This window comes from Anoplopoma fimbria, chromosome 19 (assembly GCF_027596085.1).
Source record: "Anoplopoma fimbria isolate UVic2021 breed Golden Eagle Sablefish chromosome 19, Afim_UVic_2022, whole genome shotgun sequence".
Taxonomy (NCBI): Eukaryota; Metazoa; Chordata; class Actinopteri; order Perciformes; family Anoplopomatidae; genus Anoplopoma; species Anoplopoma fimbria.
Window position 1 is genome coordinate 19203933 of NC_072467.1, and position 14657 is coordinate 19218589.

General features: G+C 41.9%; 1 protein-coding gene across 2 annotated transcripts in view; it reads left to right on the top strand.

Moving 5' to 3' along the window:
* LOC129108416 (cGMP-inhibited 3',5'-cyclic phosphodiesterase 3A-like) overlaps nucleotides 1–14657 on the top strand; it is a 66410-nt gene that overhangs the window by 33715 nt on the left and 18038 nt on the right. For both annotated transcript variants that reach the window (XM_054620224.1, XM_054620226.1), the window contains exons 2-3: nucleotides 2900–2950; nucleotides 12137–12397. In XM_054620224.1, the coding sequence (XP_054476199.1) occupies nucleotides 2900–2950; nucleotides 12137–12397 (312 nt within the window). The remainder of the gene's footprint in view (nucleotides 1–2899; nucleotides 2951–12136; nucleotides 12398–14657) is intronic.

Here is a 14657-nt window from a genome sequence, read left to right on the forward strand (position 1 = left end):
ACTGTAGCAGGAACTACAACAGATGTGGTTTTGAGTACTTTGCCTGGTGTTTATATTTACGTCTCTCTGTCTGTGGACAGATTTTAGCAACGTGATAGTATAACAAGATCAAAATGAAAGCCAAGTTCGAAGATGGCTGTGGGAACAAGAGTGATGGATTATGGTCTCTGTTTTTTCTTGTTTCTTATCATTGTTTATTCTTGTTTGAAAAGGACTAACTGGCTTAGAAAGAAGACGTATATCCTCTTTGTGTTGTCATATTTGTCTTTACTTTTTTATTGACCGTTATATACTGTAGCCTCTGTGAAGTTATTGTCTAGTTCTGCTGGGTTTCTTTTGACTCTTGTGGCTTAAATTTCTTCTTTTTGTTTTTGAAAAATAGATGATTGTTCTACGGTAATTCCTTGTTTATTATGACACTGGTGATTTGAAAGCTGGAAGCACTAACACCCCAAAATTTTGTTTACTAATTTTCCAGCACTTGTAAAGAACATTCAAACACAGTGGCACCAGACTGCATCCACTGTTTGGTTTAGTAAGTGAGTAGCACACCATCCACATGTATTTGTTGATGAAATGTTATGAGCCGGTCTCAGAGGAAATGAAGTCCACTGTGGCCCGTAAAGTCGCTCTGTGCAAGCGGCTATCTGCGGCGCTCAAATTTTATGCTCAGCTTTGAATTTGTGTGGGTTTTTTGTTTTGGCACATCAAAGGCTGCATGTAGACTTCTGTGTAGTCTGGGTCTGTCTCTCAGTGCATGGAGATGAAAGGTTGGGTTACATAAGACTGTAAGACCGAATAGGCTGTTTATGTGTGTGCGCCTGGAGAGCCTCACTGATGCTTAGACCTTCTAATGGAGCAGGACTCCGCTGTGACCATGGAGGGGCTGCTGCCAGCTCCTATACTGTAAAAGAAAACCCCGTCGTCAGAGCAGTAAAATAAGACAAACAGCTCACTGACTGGCTAATATTATCATTCACAGTAATTTACATCTCATACATGGGCCCTTTACACAGCTGATTGCCTGTTTGACTTCCTTTTTCATCTAGCATGGTTATTTTAATGCATGAGAGGGTACACACACGCTTGACAGAGCTTTAAAGTGACTCACAGATATTATCATGCTTACGATTGAAGAATCCAGGCTCCTCATAGCTGCAGTCCTTGGGCTAGAAAATGGAGGATGGGTGAAGAAGATGTTTGTTGAGAAAGGGCAAACCCCTCATATTGCACTTAAATCAAAAAAAAAAAACTCCTAAATGTCAAACTGTGGAAAAGCTGGTGTGCTTTATGAATGGATGTGCATCGTGTTGTATGTGATGTTAAATTAAGCTGCCCTTGTTTTCTTACTGTCAGGGTTACCGCCGTTTTCTGGAGCCATTACAAAATTAAAAACACAGGATTTAAACTTGCTTTGACTCCCAACTTAATTTATAGTGCATGTGTCTTAAGGCCCTGAAAACATAGGTTCTCAATCAACTTCTTACTGCAACTGGTTCAATTAGATTCATATATTTAAATGTATAACGAAACTATCTTATAGCTAGAAAGGTGCACTCATTGGAGTGCAGACTCCACCAGATGTCTGCACCGGCGCTGTGCAGGTGTTGGTCTCAGCTCTGTCTCACAGGTGTAACAATAACTTGAAGGAATTATTTATGCTTAAAGTATTTTTTTATGACAATGCATGTGTAAATGTAAGATTGATGCCAAATAAAGAGGCATGAATTAACTGTGTCTGTGGCTGCAGAGCAGTGGCTAAGCGGCAGCGATGCAGATAGCTGCGTGTGTAGTTCTGTTAGCTGATAGCCAAATACAACGTGAAAAACAAAAGTCGGCAAAGTGCTATTCCTACTGTGTCTCACTTGCCTTGTCTCACCTCACCTGCCCAGGTAGGGGCCGCAGAGTAATGAGTGAGGAGTCAGCAGTCAATCAATGGCAGTATCAAACAGGCACTAAATGCTTGAGTTCCTCGAGCCATCAATGAGCACACAAAATATTTAGCTGATTGGTGCAGCAGTATGCAAGATTAGCCGTGGACAGACACAGAGGCACACACACGCGCAAACACTCAGTCACTCATTATCTCCTGGCAGAGATGATTATAAGGCAACAGGAACAATGTGTTTAGAACCTAGCAGCACTGTTGAAACACCACACCACAAAACAACATATCTGTCCAGATGGACCAGAAGCACAGACGACCGAAACCCACAGTTTTATAATGTTTTCTCTCACAGCATGACACAACTCAATGACCTCCTCTGACACAGTAAATTACACCTGAATTATCAATTTGGCTCTTATGCTGAGCCTCTTGCCTCAGTGTGTGCACCAGCAATTTGTCACAGCGACATGCTGGGTTTCTCAGGGCTTCTCAGTTCTGGGGCAGAAAGCCCTAACAGAGGTGGGGGGGGTTGACTTGGCTCTCCTGCAACATGTTCACCAAAAAAAATCAGTGACAGAGCTGCACTGATGCATTCGGTGACTCCCAAGAAAGTGGAAAACGGGTTTAAGAGGCCTGTGGGAGGACACAGTGGTTGGTAATTAGACAGCGTAAAAATCCACAGCCCCCACCAGGCCCTTAGGCCGTGAATAGGAGCTAAAGTAAACCAAACCTGGCTGTGAAATTGCATTAGACGTCTGCGCTTAATGGAAAGTAAAAAAAAAAGATAGACAAAACCCAATTTTTGCATTTACGAGCGTTTCCATTCCCCTGTCCATACACACACACTTCCTCAACTGTTTGCATCACCATTCCTGCTCCTCCTCTTTTTCGCTACAGCACAGTATTTCTCAATTACGGTGTTGCCTTTGTGCAGAAAAGTTCTGTTGTGGGACGCTAACAGGAACAGGATGTTCATGACTGTGGTTTGAACATGTCTCTCTTTTCCCACAGATGCTCTCCCGTTCGGATTGGGACCACAAGAGAGGCTCCCGAGGATCACAGGTTAGCACTGTCCACACAAAAAGAGACGCACTAGTAATAACAATAATGTTAAACAGCTGGAAGGAAAACACACAAACACACACAGGAACTAGTTCCCTGATCTCTGTCACTCGCCCACCCACACCTTATAAATGATGCAAATAGCAGAAATCCTACCACTAACAGGCCCGTTCACCCACTCATTTCAGCCCTGGTTAAACAGCATGTCCAGAGGTGTCACTTCCCACCAGAGTCCTTGTTGTGCCCTTCTAGTCTAAAGGATGCAGGTCTGTGATTTGGCTGTAAGGTTCTGCACAAGCCATTAAAGGCCAGGGAATTGAAACTAGGGGGACTCAGGTGAAACAGCTCGTAGAGGGCAGACACACACAAACACATTGAGATTACCTTTCCCATCTTTAGGGGGGGAGGAATGTGTGTGTGTGTGTGTGTGTGTGTGTGTGTTTTGGTGATTGGTGTATTGAGGTGCCACAGGGCTGAGCTCTAGAGTACATGAAGAACAAACATTGCCCTTGGTGTTGGCATGGCCATATACAGTATGTTCTGCTATCAGTAGGACATCTTTCAGAAAGTAATAGACAGTGCGTTCCTGCTGACAGTGTATGCTGGGGTAGCAATAAAAAAGTTGTGGTTGCGGGGTGAATTGGGGCCTTTTTTTTATGAAAAGCTCTCATAACTGTGCAGCGCAGGACTGGGCTTGAAATCAGATTACACACTGTAATTTCCTAGAGATGCTAAGACTCATAGAGCGGTATATCTGTTCCTGAATCAGCCTTACAGTAGTATCCCCTTTGAGCAGAGACATTTTCAAATAGCATGTTACCCTTTTGAAATATTGTCCAAGGCTCATATCAATTTGTTATGTGGGGTTAGTGCTGTAGGCAAGCACATAGTTTTTGATTGATGCATTCCCTAAGCTGCCATTTAGACTCAGTGGTCAGCTCAGTCTTTTTTTTTTTTTTTTTTTTTTTTTTTTTTTTTTTTTTTTTTTTTTTTTTTTTGGGGATTGGTGCTCTGCGTTCGTCAGTGGAATCCTGTAATAGTCCAGAGACTGACAAGACGTGTAAGAAGCCGAGGCTTATGTTGGCATCTCTCTCCATCTCATGGCTATTTTCCCTTGGCTCTGCTCTCTCGGACCGGGCTGCCGGTCAGAGAGGCTGGTAGCGCTCAACTATGCCATGGCACCTCGTAGAGTTTGTAAATCACACACTCCGCTCTTTACCCGGTGACCAGAGAGTTTGAGTGATCTCCACTTTGTCGTAGTCGCCAACATGCACACATTAGCAGGCTCATTTTCCAAACCGCGTTTTTTTTTTTTTTTTTTTTTTTTTCCCCACCCGTCCAAAGCATGCGGTGGATGTTTTAGCCTAGGAATTGACAGTGAAGTTATGTATGGAGAGAGCTATTTAAATATTTGTATTCGACTTGAAAACACATTGGTTTTGGAACACTACCCGGGGAGATTATCGAAGAAAAGAGTGTTTGTAGGTCCCGGATCTTGTGACTGTTATTCTAAATTACAGAAAGGCTGGAAGAGTGGTCTGTGAGGCAGACGAACCATGACATGGCAGTCATGTTGAAGATTTCTCAAAATCACTGTGAGCACTTCAAACACTTGAGACCAGTGATTCTTAAAATGCTGTTTTTTGTCGTTGTTAGAGGTCACTGACCTTCTGGTTGGTCCAATCATGACAGTCAAGTACAGTATTTTCTCATTAAATTGGGTCCTTTGGCATGACTGAATTCTAAGGTGAAATAGATTGAAAACATTCAACTTCCTGAGCTAGTGACCGTCCTCTGCCTGGTAAATAGTTGTATCTGCAAAGGATACAGAAGCATTAGCAGTTTTCAAGCTCCTACTTTTATGACGTGTGACAGTAAAACACCTCTGAGCTGGTGCCATTTCTCAGAGAGAAAGTGATGAATAGAATGACATTTTAATTTGGTTTAATTTATAGCAGGCCTATTCGGTTTGCAAGATTTAAAAATAAATTGTGACTGTGCTCACTGCTGATCATGGATTTATGTTTAACCACTTGTATCATGTGGTAAATCTTCGCTCAGTGTAAGCGTTCTGTATTACGTTTGCCCTGTCCTATGTGTCGGCATTTCTTGCTTGCTCCTGTCTCTACCGGTCTGTTTGTGTGTCTCTCTAGTTCTGTTTTTTTAATCTTACTTGGTTCCTTTGTTGGAATCAAACCCCCTGAAATATGTGTAAGGAAAAACAAGCCTCTCCTCGGAGATGAGATAGCTGCTTGTAAGAGGTCAGTTGGCTTGACCTTTCACAGTAAATCATTAATGAGGCAGTTATTATTTTTTGTTTTGTGTTAATACCCCTCAGATCCCACAGCACACCCCCTTTAATAAAATATGTAATAGTGTGTAATTGTATCCTGGCTGCAGCCGAGGACCTGGCTCAGCACAGCTTCGGTCTGAGTTGACAGAGGGGTTTGTGAGGGGAGTTGGGTCGTGGTGGGGGTTTCGTCGGGAAGTGGGAAATGCAGTTTTGGCTGTCGGAGCTCAGGCAAGGAGCAAAGAGTGTCTCAGTGGAGTTTTCTGTTACCGTTCTGCTGTGATTCACACAGTATCGCTGCTCCCTTATTTCAAATAGAGAACATCACCAACTCCCAGGCTCCTCCTCAGCTACTCCATCTGGACAGATGTAATCAGGGCCATTTCTGCACTGCCACTGAAATAGAAAACGGCACGGTAATGATTTTTCAAACATGCAGAGAGTTCTGTGTAAATGAAATCAACCTAAGAAAAATAATGAATGCACTTAAGTATTTTTTATTTAATATATTCCCCAGCTTCTTGCTCAGCAAATCCCTGTATATCTCAGTGTACGGGGGGTTAATTGCACTTTGTGCTTTTTGAGGATCCAGAGTTGCTTACATTATTCAAATGTGTTTACTAAGAGAATCAAATACCTTTCGTTCTCCAGTCGGCCCCCTGAGGTATTTGTCTCTCCTGTAGGATACATTATATTCTCACCATTGCACAATTTTTAGAAGCTTCACATATCACTGGTATTTTACTTGACTCTTAGAGGACTGTATGTTTAGATGAGGGAGCCAAGGGGTTAAAAGTGCAATAAGTGGAGCGTCTCAGAAATTGCAAAAATGTGACCTCTCTGTCTGTGTATCCCATTAATAATAATCATTGGACAGAAGGATCAGCGTTTTGTTTGTTGCATCAAATGCACTTCATCTGTCTTCTGTAGAGTTATTGGCAAAAACATGTGGACGCATCAGGAACACCAGCAAACATGTTTCAAATGTTGCAACAGTAAATGTCTGTGGTTTTGTTTATAATGTGTGATGTTTACCATGAAAAAATTACTTTTGTGCATACACATATCTCAAGTTTAAATATTGTAGATGCAGTAGAGTCCTGAGTACAGACAAGCTGTGTGGACAAACAGCTTTTCACTCTTCAAGAGTGATTGCTGGTTTGTTTTGACTGGCCCTTGGTTTGGTTTACATGAACTGCTGTGCGGGTGTTAATCTATGGCATGCCTACTGACGTAGTTTTCCAAACTGTGTTATTCACTTATACACTGTTGTTATTCATAGGAAAATGTCATTCCAGCATGTCCAAGCATGGTTTAGTATATGACTTGGCTCGTTGAAGAATCATAAAAATTGTTTGTTAATGCTGGTAGTCAGTTTTCTCAAATGTAGCTTTTCAACAAATGCTGGGGGCTTGTGACCAAATATCACACTGATTTGTGGTAAATTTGTGACCAGAGGTGCCTGGCACAGGGGCCGGATTAGGAGGATCAGTGGGTGTGTGAAAGGCTGGCATCAGTCGAAACAGGAACTTTTCTGCCTTTTAACATCAGCATGCCTCCTGCCAGTTAAATGCAAAAGATTGGCCAGCCACAAAAATACCAAACAGCTGCAAGCATGAGAAAATCCACATGCTCCAAAAATATTACTTCTTCAATAGCACAAGGTCACCACAATAATCTCCAATGGCACAAAAACAGGCTCTTATATATTAAAAATTAGAGATAAATATATTTCTAAATGCCCCAACCGGTAACTTGCTCTTGAGCAATGTATTTAACTGATAGAAATTGTAAAAATCATTCACTTCTCTTTCGCTAAGAACACCCTCCCACAGGATAAAGCGCAGCACAAAGTGTAGTCTGACTACTTTATTTATTTAAATTGGAAACACACAACTTTCAACTTCTCCCACTGGCATTTCCAAGTGGTATTAGACAACCGGAGCGATTTCCGTTTTCCTCATAGACTAGCAACTATACAACACAGGACACACTGCATTTTGTTTTCCACAGTTACTTTGGTTGTTTCATCTTCTGGAATTTCCGCTGCAAGGGATAGTACCTGCAAAGAACTACATTGATACTTTTTGGCAACTGAGGATAGCTAATGGTAGCTTCTGGGTAAAACAAAAGTGCTATCCACTTCCTGATTTAGTTGCACAATGGTTGATGCACCTTCTTTGGGTCGTGAATCAAGCCGTCATTATCCCAGGAGATCTAACCTGTTGGCAGATAGAATCTCATAATGAAAGCCAGGCTTATAGGGAGCCAATCTAAAGGCAGATGGTGTCATTATTCTGTAGCCATTACATTGTGCAATCACCATTCACTTCATAATGAAAAGTTAAAAGGCAGTTTGTAGGATTTTGTGGCATCTAGCGGTGTTGTTGCATATTGCAGTCTATTGAAAACACCTTTGCTCACTTCTCCCTTGTCAAGACTGTGGTAACGAGAGCCGCCAAATGCATAACCACCTAGCTCAGAGTCAATACTTACCATAATAACATTACTTTAGGAGCAACGGGAGCCAGACGGCGGATGGTGCTAACACAGTTTTTCTGCGACTCAGTTACAGTTCACAATCACTATGGTGGCCTTTGGGTAACGTAAAAACGAGAAAGGCATCTCTAGTGTTTGGTTTGTCTGTTCTGGGCTACTGTAGAAACATTTTGGTGCAACATGGCAAACTCCATGAAGAGGACCTGCTCCTTATGTAGATATGAAGGGCTAAAATAAACACAACGATTCTTATTTTCAGGTGATTATACACTACTGAAAACATAGTTATAAATATGATATTCCATTACTGCTAATTGATCCCCAAAGTGCTACACACTGCCCCTTTAAAGCCCAAAACTTGTTTATTGCCAGTTTGAAGCAATAGTGTAATATTTTCGGAAACACCCCGATTTGGTCTTCTTGCTGAGAGTGGACGGGAATATACCACTCTCATGTATGTAATGTAAAAATGAATCTTGAGACACTTTTTTAAAGCTAGCTTTTTTCTGTGATACTTTCCCCAGACAGGGGTCACTGTGTGGGGCCGCTACAGAGGTGGATGTGGCTGATGAATGAAACTGATCATCTAACCTGACGGGAAACGTTATATAACCTCATGATATTATGTAACTTACTCACAATTCAATCTGTTTCTTGACGTCCATTGATGATTCTAAAGTTTTAGTTTGCAGATTGTTGGAAGATTTGGAACATGTGGACTTTTTTTCCAGCCAAGACAAACTTGCGCCAGGGATGGTAGATCCTTTCAATTCTTAATCTTTCCCTGCAATCAGCTTTGTTTGATAGCTCAGAGCTCTTGCTCCTCGTCTCACAAACATTCTTTAGATAACTGTAATGGGAGGATTTTTAAAGGCAGATATACAGTGTTTTTTAACAGCACATTTTTTCAAATTAAGCAAGATCCTTGCTTGTTTTTTTGTAGCAGAGCAGGTTTGCCATTTTTTCAGGTCAATAAGAACAGCACAAATTCAGTTGGAGCAAGATCCCCACTGTGTCCCCGAATCTCAAATGCTACCAATGCACCTGGAGCCTTTCACCACACTTTATTTATCAATGACATGTTTTGGGCGTTAAGGGGCTTGCTCCAAGTGCAATATCAAACTGCGCACATTCATCATACCCTCCTAGGTTACATTTTTTTAGGTATTCAAAATTATTGACATCATTCTCATCCTGCATAGTGTGTTTAACTGGGTGCACACATGTGTCTTTGTGCTGCATGCTCAGGATGATGCCATTTTCACTGTATATTTGTGAAAATATCATGTGTCAGTCTTTGTCTATGCAACATTTGTTTTACTTAACTTTTGTGTTGGCTGTGGTGTGAAAACTAGGTGTTAAGTTTTTAGAAGTTGCACAAGTTGTTTGTTCGTGCACGCATGCGTGGTTGGAGAAGCTCTGACCAGACAGATGTTCTCCAGCAGCTATATATTCTGCTTAAACCCCCTTTTGAGCAAACTCCTAAATCAGCCTGTAAATGAGCTGAGAGACAGGTGTTTACGTCTTATCCTCACAGCATGCTTTAAAGCAGAATATAGGAAAGAGGAAAGGGAGGAGAAGAAAAAGAGAAGTGGAGAGGAGAGGAGAGGAGGGATGAGGGGGGTACAATAGTCTTCTGTCCAGAAACGTTCCATCGACCATCCCACAGGACGTCTCCTTGACTTTAAAACTTTAAAACGGATTAGCTTGGTCCCCGTGCTGACCATTTGTCAGATTTATCAATAAATGGGTGTCATTATCATGTGTGGATCAACACGTGTGGAGGAATGCCCTCGCACCAGCTGAACACACGGCTTTTGTCCTTTTGTAGACTAAAAGGAAAAGTGCATAAATACAGTGACTTATCTGATATGACTAGGAAAAATAAAACGCCAAACCTTCACTGTTCCCACAAGTCGAGACGAATGAAAGGTGTTCACACATGTGTTGTTCAGGTCAACCTCTTGCCACTTAGCCAGTGTAAACAGTATAATTCAGGGTGCCTGGCAGCTGGTGTCAAAGTGAATGGGACATTGGGGGAGAAAAATCTGATAACATTCTTTGGAGAAAAAGGGAACTCGTGAGCTTATTAGATAAATTTGTTGGCAGCCAAGACTGACGTATTTAATTGTGGTTGTTCAACTGCTCTCGGCAAAGCAATTAAGAGTGGGTTGTGAACTTTTCACTTTACCCCGCAAAGACAGGGCAGGCTCACACTATGATGGTGGCTTCAAAGCACAGGGGAGGAAAGGTCAGAAACAGACGAGGGCTGGTGGCCGTCTCAGGGGTCGAGAGTGAGGAAGTCAAAGGTCGGATTCTAGCTGAGGCATTGCTAACGAGTCCATTTATTAAGCATTAAGTACAACACAGCTGTGCTCAACATGATTAACTTCATGTTGTTGTTCACATGTCTAAAAGGCTGCAAGTATGTCAACTCCTACAGCTGTGAAGGACCACTCCCTCCTCCTCCTCACGTTTTGGCTTTTGTCTGAGCTGAAAGGAGCCATATAAGGTGTAGGTTAAAGCCTTGATGTGTGAGTGGATGGACGAGTGCATGTGCGTGTGAAAAACATTATTAAAATACACTTTACAAAGCTTGGCCTCATCTCAGTCTGACACTGTGATTGAATATGTCTCCTATGATAGTGGTCCAAATGAATTGTCTATTGTTTTCCCGCTTTCATATTGTTGTTGTTGGGTATTGTTTATAGATGTCATTTGTGCCATGTTGGTTTTTTCCCTGAGCTAAGTGCACTATTGAGACATAATTTGGTTATGGCTGTGCTCACTGTCATTGTCCTCTTATAATATATTCTCAATAAACATGGGACAAAGCTGATGAGTGTTAATTTTTGCTAGGGGACAATTGGCCTCCCCACATAATTTCTGAATACAGACTGTGGTAGTTTTTAAATCAGTCTTTGTTGTGTCAGCAGTAGATCCTGCTGTGATATAATATTTTATAGTAAAGAAAAAACAGTTGTGAAAGCATATTCAGATCCTTCATTAAGTAAAAAAAGCAAACGTAAGCAATGTAATGATAATCCATTACTAGTTATGCATTCAAATTGTTACATAAAGACAAGTATGTTCGAATTAAAAGCTAAATGTAAATATACTAGTTTCAAAAGTGAAAGTAGTCTTTCTGTAGGTAAAGGGCCTCCATAGGTTCCATTGATAAATAATTATGATGCATAAATGTGCAATCCACATTAAAACACAAAATTAGTACCTTGCTAAAAAAGCTGTTTCATTGTATATATGTTAAATCAGTTAGCATCCCCAATGGGTGTAGTATTGTTGTGTCAGAAGTTTGCTCTATTGCATTTGTAAACAAGTCTAACAATGACATCACTGTGCACTGACACAACCTGGAGTACACCTCTACATCAATGCAGCAAGATGAGAAGTCTAACCACTAGAAGTCAGTGAAAACTAGAGTTTGAGCTGCTGTTGTGTTGCTCTTTAATGTTGAAGCCATTTTATAAACTTAAAAACATAAACTGTATTAGAATCAACATATAAAACAGGTACATAGATGAAATTTGACCTCTGCATCTAACCCATCCTGAGCATTTAGCACACTTTCACATGCAGACAGAAGGAGCAGGGGGATTAAACCTTGTGGTTAACCTGCTCTACCATTTGCTTTATTGGCACATACACTGATAAAGCTGTTATTGCAAGTCCAATAGAAATTCCTGAATCCTTGTGGTTCCATCTTGTTCTCGAGGGAAACATATCTGGCTCTCGAGCTGCTAAACGCTCCACTAAGTTCACAAACTAGTTGCTTACTCTGTCCGTCGGTGGTTTGGCGCTGGACAGGAAGTGAACAGTGGATCTGTTAGAGCTAGCAGTTTTTTGCTGATGGGAGCAGTGAGACTGAACCAAAACAATAAAGCAAAGACAATGAGCTTAAGGTGCCAAAACACTCTGTGGAGTTGAGGGAAAATGTAGAGTTATTATTCTTTATGGGTTTGTTTTTATGGTCAACACCTTCTAGTACTATATGACCCATTGTTTATATAAAATATTTATCAGTGCAACTTAAAGTACAAATACCTCAGAATTATTCCAATTCTTTTTTTGTGCAACTTCCCTACAAAATCTTAGTTTTGCCCAAAAATGTTTGCTTGTACAACTTTAATACACTGTCAGTTTCCACCACTGAGAGAGTTTGAACTGTTTGTCTTAATGCAAAGACATAACTCCACCATAGTTTATTCCATTGACTTCCATTTCGGTAGAATTAACAACACAAGTGATGCCACACCTGCCACCCAAGAAGCTTCACACAACCACTATCAGATCCAGCCATACATCATCATCGACTCACATTAACCACAGCAGCAGTGATGTTTTATTTCACCTTTATCTTTCTCCCTGTCACCCCACAGTCATCAGGCACCACTGTCATGGTGGACATAGCAGTGATGGGAGAAGCCCACGGACTAATCTCAGACCTGCTGGCTGACCCCTCTCTGCCCCCCAACACCTGCACCTCACTGCGGGCCGTCAGCAACCTGCTGACCACCCAGCTCACCTTCCAACCGCTGCACCGGCCGCGCCCCGCTCCCCTGCTCAACCCCGGCGATGCCTACACTTTCTCCGACTCAGAGGAGGGACCAGAGAAGGGGGAGAAGACGTCCATCCATAAGGTAGAGATGTAGATGAAGATCATGATTTTCCCTTTACTGGTAAGATATACAGGGACAGGAAAGTGAGGATATTACACCCACTTATCAAAAGTCAGAATTGTTAATCAAAAGTAGTCATAGTACTTCTGTTTTTGGGGGGGGGGGGGGTTGAGATTAATCCTTAGATGGAAATGCAGTCCGCTTTATTAGGGCCAAATGATTTATACACCACACAGCGCTCCACACACATGTTAATCTTTTAGCCCATGTTTCAGCTAATGAGTGCTTCCTGCTCTCAGAGCTTTTAGCATCAAATGAAGGAGCGTATTTTCATAGAGTTGAGTGAAGAAAAATAGAGCGTGTCTACTGCTCCGAGCACTGTTCTCCCTTTCATAGCCACAGCTGTGTCAACATGACAGATGTGCCGAGCCAGACAGTGTGTGTGTGTGTACGTGTGTGTACGTGTGTGTGTATATACATATGTAGTCGTGAAAAGGGAGAGGCAACATGAAGGTGAACACATCTTTCAAAAGGTTACAAAGAGGGACGAGTATGTGTCAACAAAGCTGGACCCCCCACCACAATTACGGATCCAGTTATTAATCTCGGGAAGGTACCTATCCCAGCTGTTTCGGAAGCTGCCGTGTGGTCGATGGCTGCCATGCCATCAAGCCAATTTTGGGCTGACAGGTGGACGTTTTTTGTATATCGTCTTAACTTTGTCAAAGTAGCTAAGACAAGCTGTGCCTGTGGAGCGGCCGGTGAGGCTGCCCTCATTAAGACTCTGCTCCCCAGAGATGACGTGCAGCCTCTGACTGCCCAGGAGGAGAGTAGCGGGAGGAGTGAAGGTGGTTAATGCAGGAGTGGAAAGCCCTGTGCTTGCTTTTCTGCCTCCTGGCTAAGAGTTTGATGTCCATCGTGGTGCATACTGATGCCTTTCAAGCACTTTTCCAAAAACCCATTTTCTATCCAACACAGCGTTTGTTCTCTGTGCTGCAAAGAAGGAAGAAACACCTACTGTACATGAAAGAATACACAACTAATTATGAAATATTTGAAGTTTCATCAATCTTACTTTTATTCTGACTAAACAGTTATAGAGATAGGTCCAGGTATGGACTTCAATCAACACTGACTTTTTCTTTTTATGTGAGGATGGCCTGGTTTTTACCATGCTGTTGCCGTTGGTGATGCGTGTGTTTCTGTGATGTGATGTTTTGCTTTTGGTGTGTGTCTGAAGGGTTTACATTAGAAAATGGAACGATGGTGCTGCAAAATCATACCACAGCACCATTATTACGCATTCAAAATCAGGAATTAAACTTTTAAAAGCGTCTGCTAAATGACTGTAATGTAATGTAATGTTATATTCATGCAGTTTTAGTATACAATGTATTGTTCAAAACATGTCGGTAATACATAACTCTAATCATAACAGCATCATACACAGGATGTTTTGGGGACAACCCTGGTATGTGCAAATTTAAATGCAATTTTGAGTGCTTAAATGTGACAGTGCTGTCTGAATGTGTACATAGTATGATTGGGTATTGCTCTTTTGTGTGTGTGTGTGTGTGTGTGTGTGTGTGTGTGTGTGTGTGTGTGTGTGTGTGTGTGTGTGTGTGTGTGTGTGTGTGTGTTTGTGTCTGTGTGTTTTGTATGCATTTGCCTTCACAAATTGGTTTATCTGCAACTGAAATCAGCTAATGCTAAAACCAGGCATTTGTATTGGTCTTAAATTAAGGTTAAAGGTTATGGTAAAGCCCAAAGATAAAGTCAGTGAAATGTCCACTAAAGTGGTTCAAACCGACAGCGTGTTTGAGTGTATGTGCTTGCACTCAGTAAATGACGCCTTGCTCTGAATGGGCCCATTCAGGATTCTGAGGCGATCTTTACTAGGTCACCCTGCAGAAGACTGAGAGAGAGAGATCCTGCCATGTTTGGCGCTGATGTGCCAAGCTGCTGCATGGCACCGAACAGATGGAGGCGCCACAAGGGCACAGACCACTGGGAATCCCAGAGAAAGAGCAAAGATAAGACGGGTTAAAGAAAGAGACTGAGAGAACGAGACAAAAGAGACATACAGAGAGAGAATAGAAAGCAGAGAGGCAGAATCCATGTGATGAAATCTGTGCAATGCAATAATGGAATTGTAACTTTTAATGTTACTGTGAGAGGCATCGTTGGCACAGCGGCCCGCCAATAATCTCCAGTCAGTGATGACTGTTGATTTCTTGGATCGACTGAAGGAAAAATTAAAGTGCCCCATGAAAGATTATGC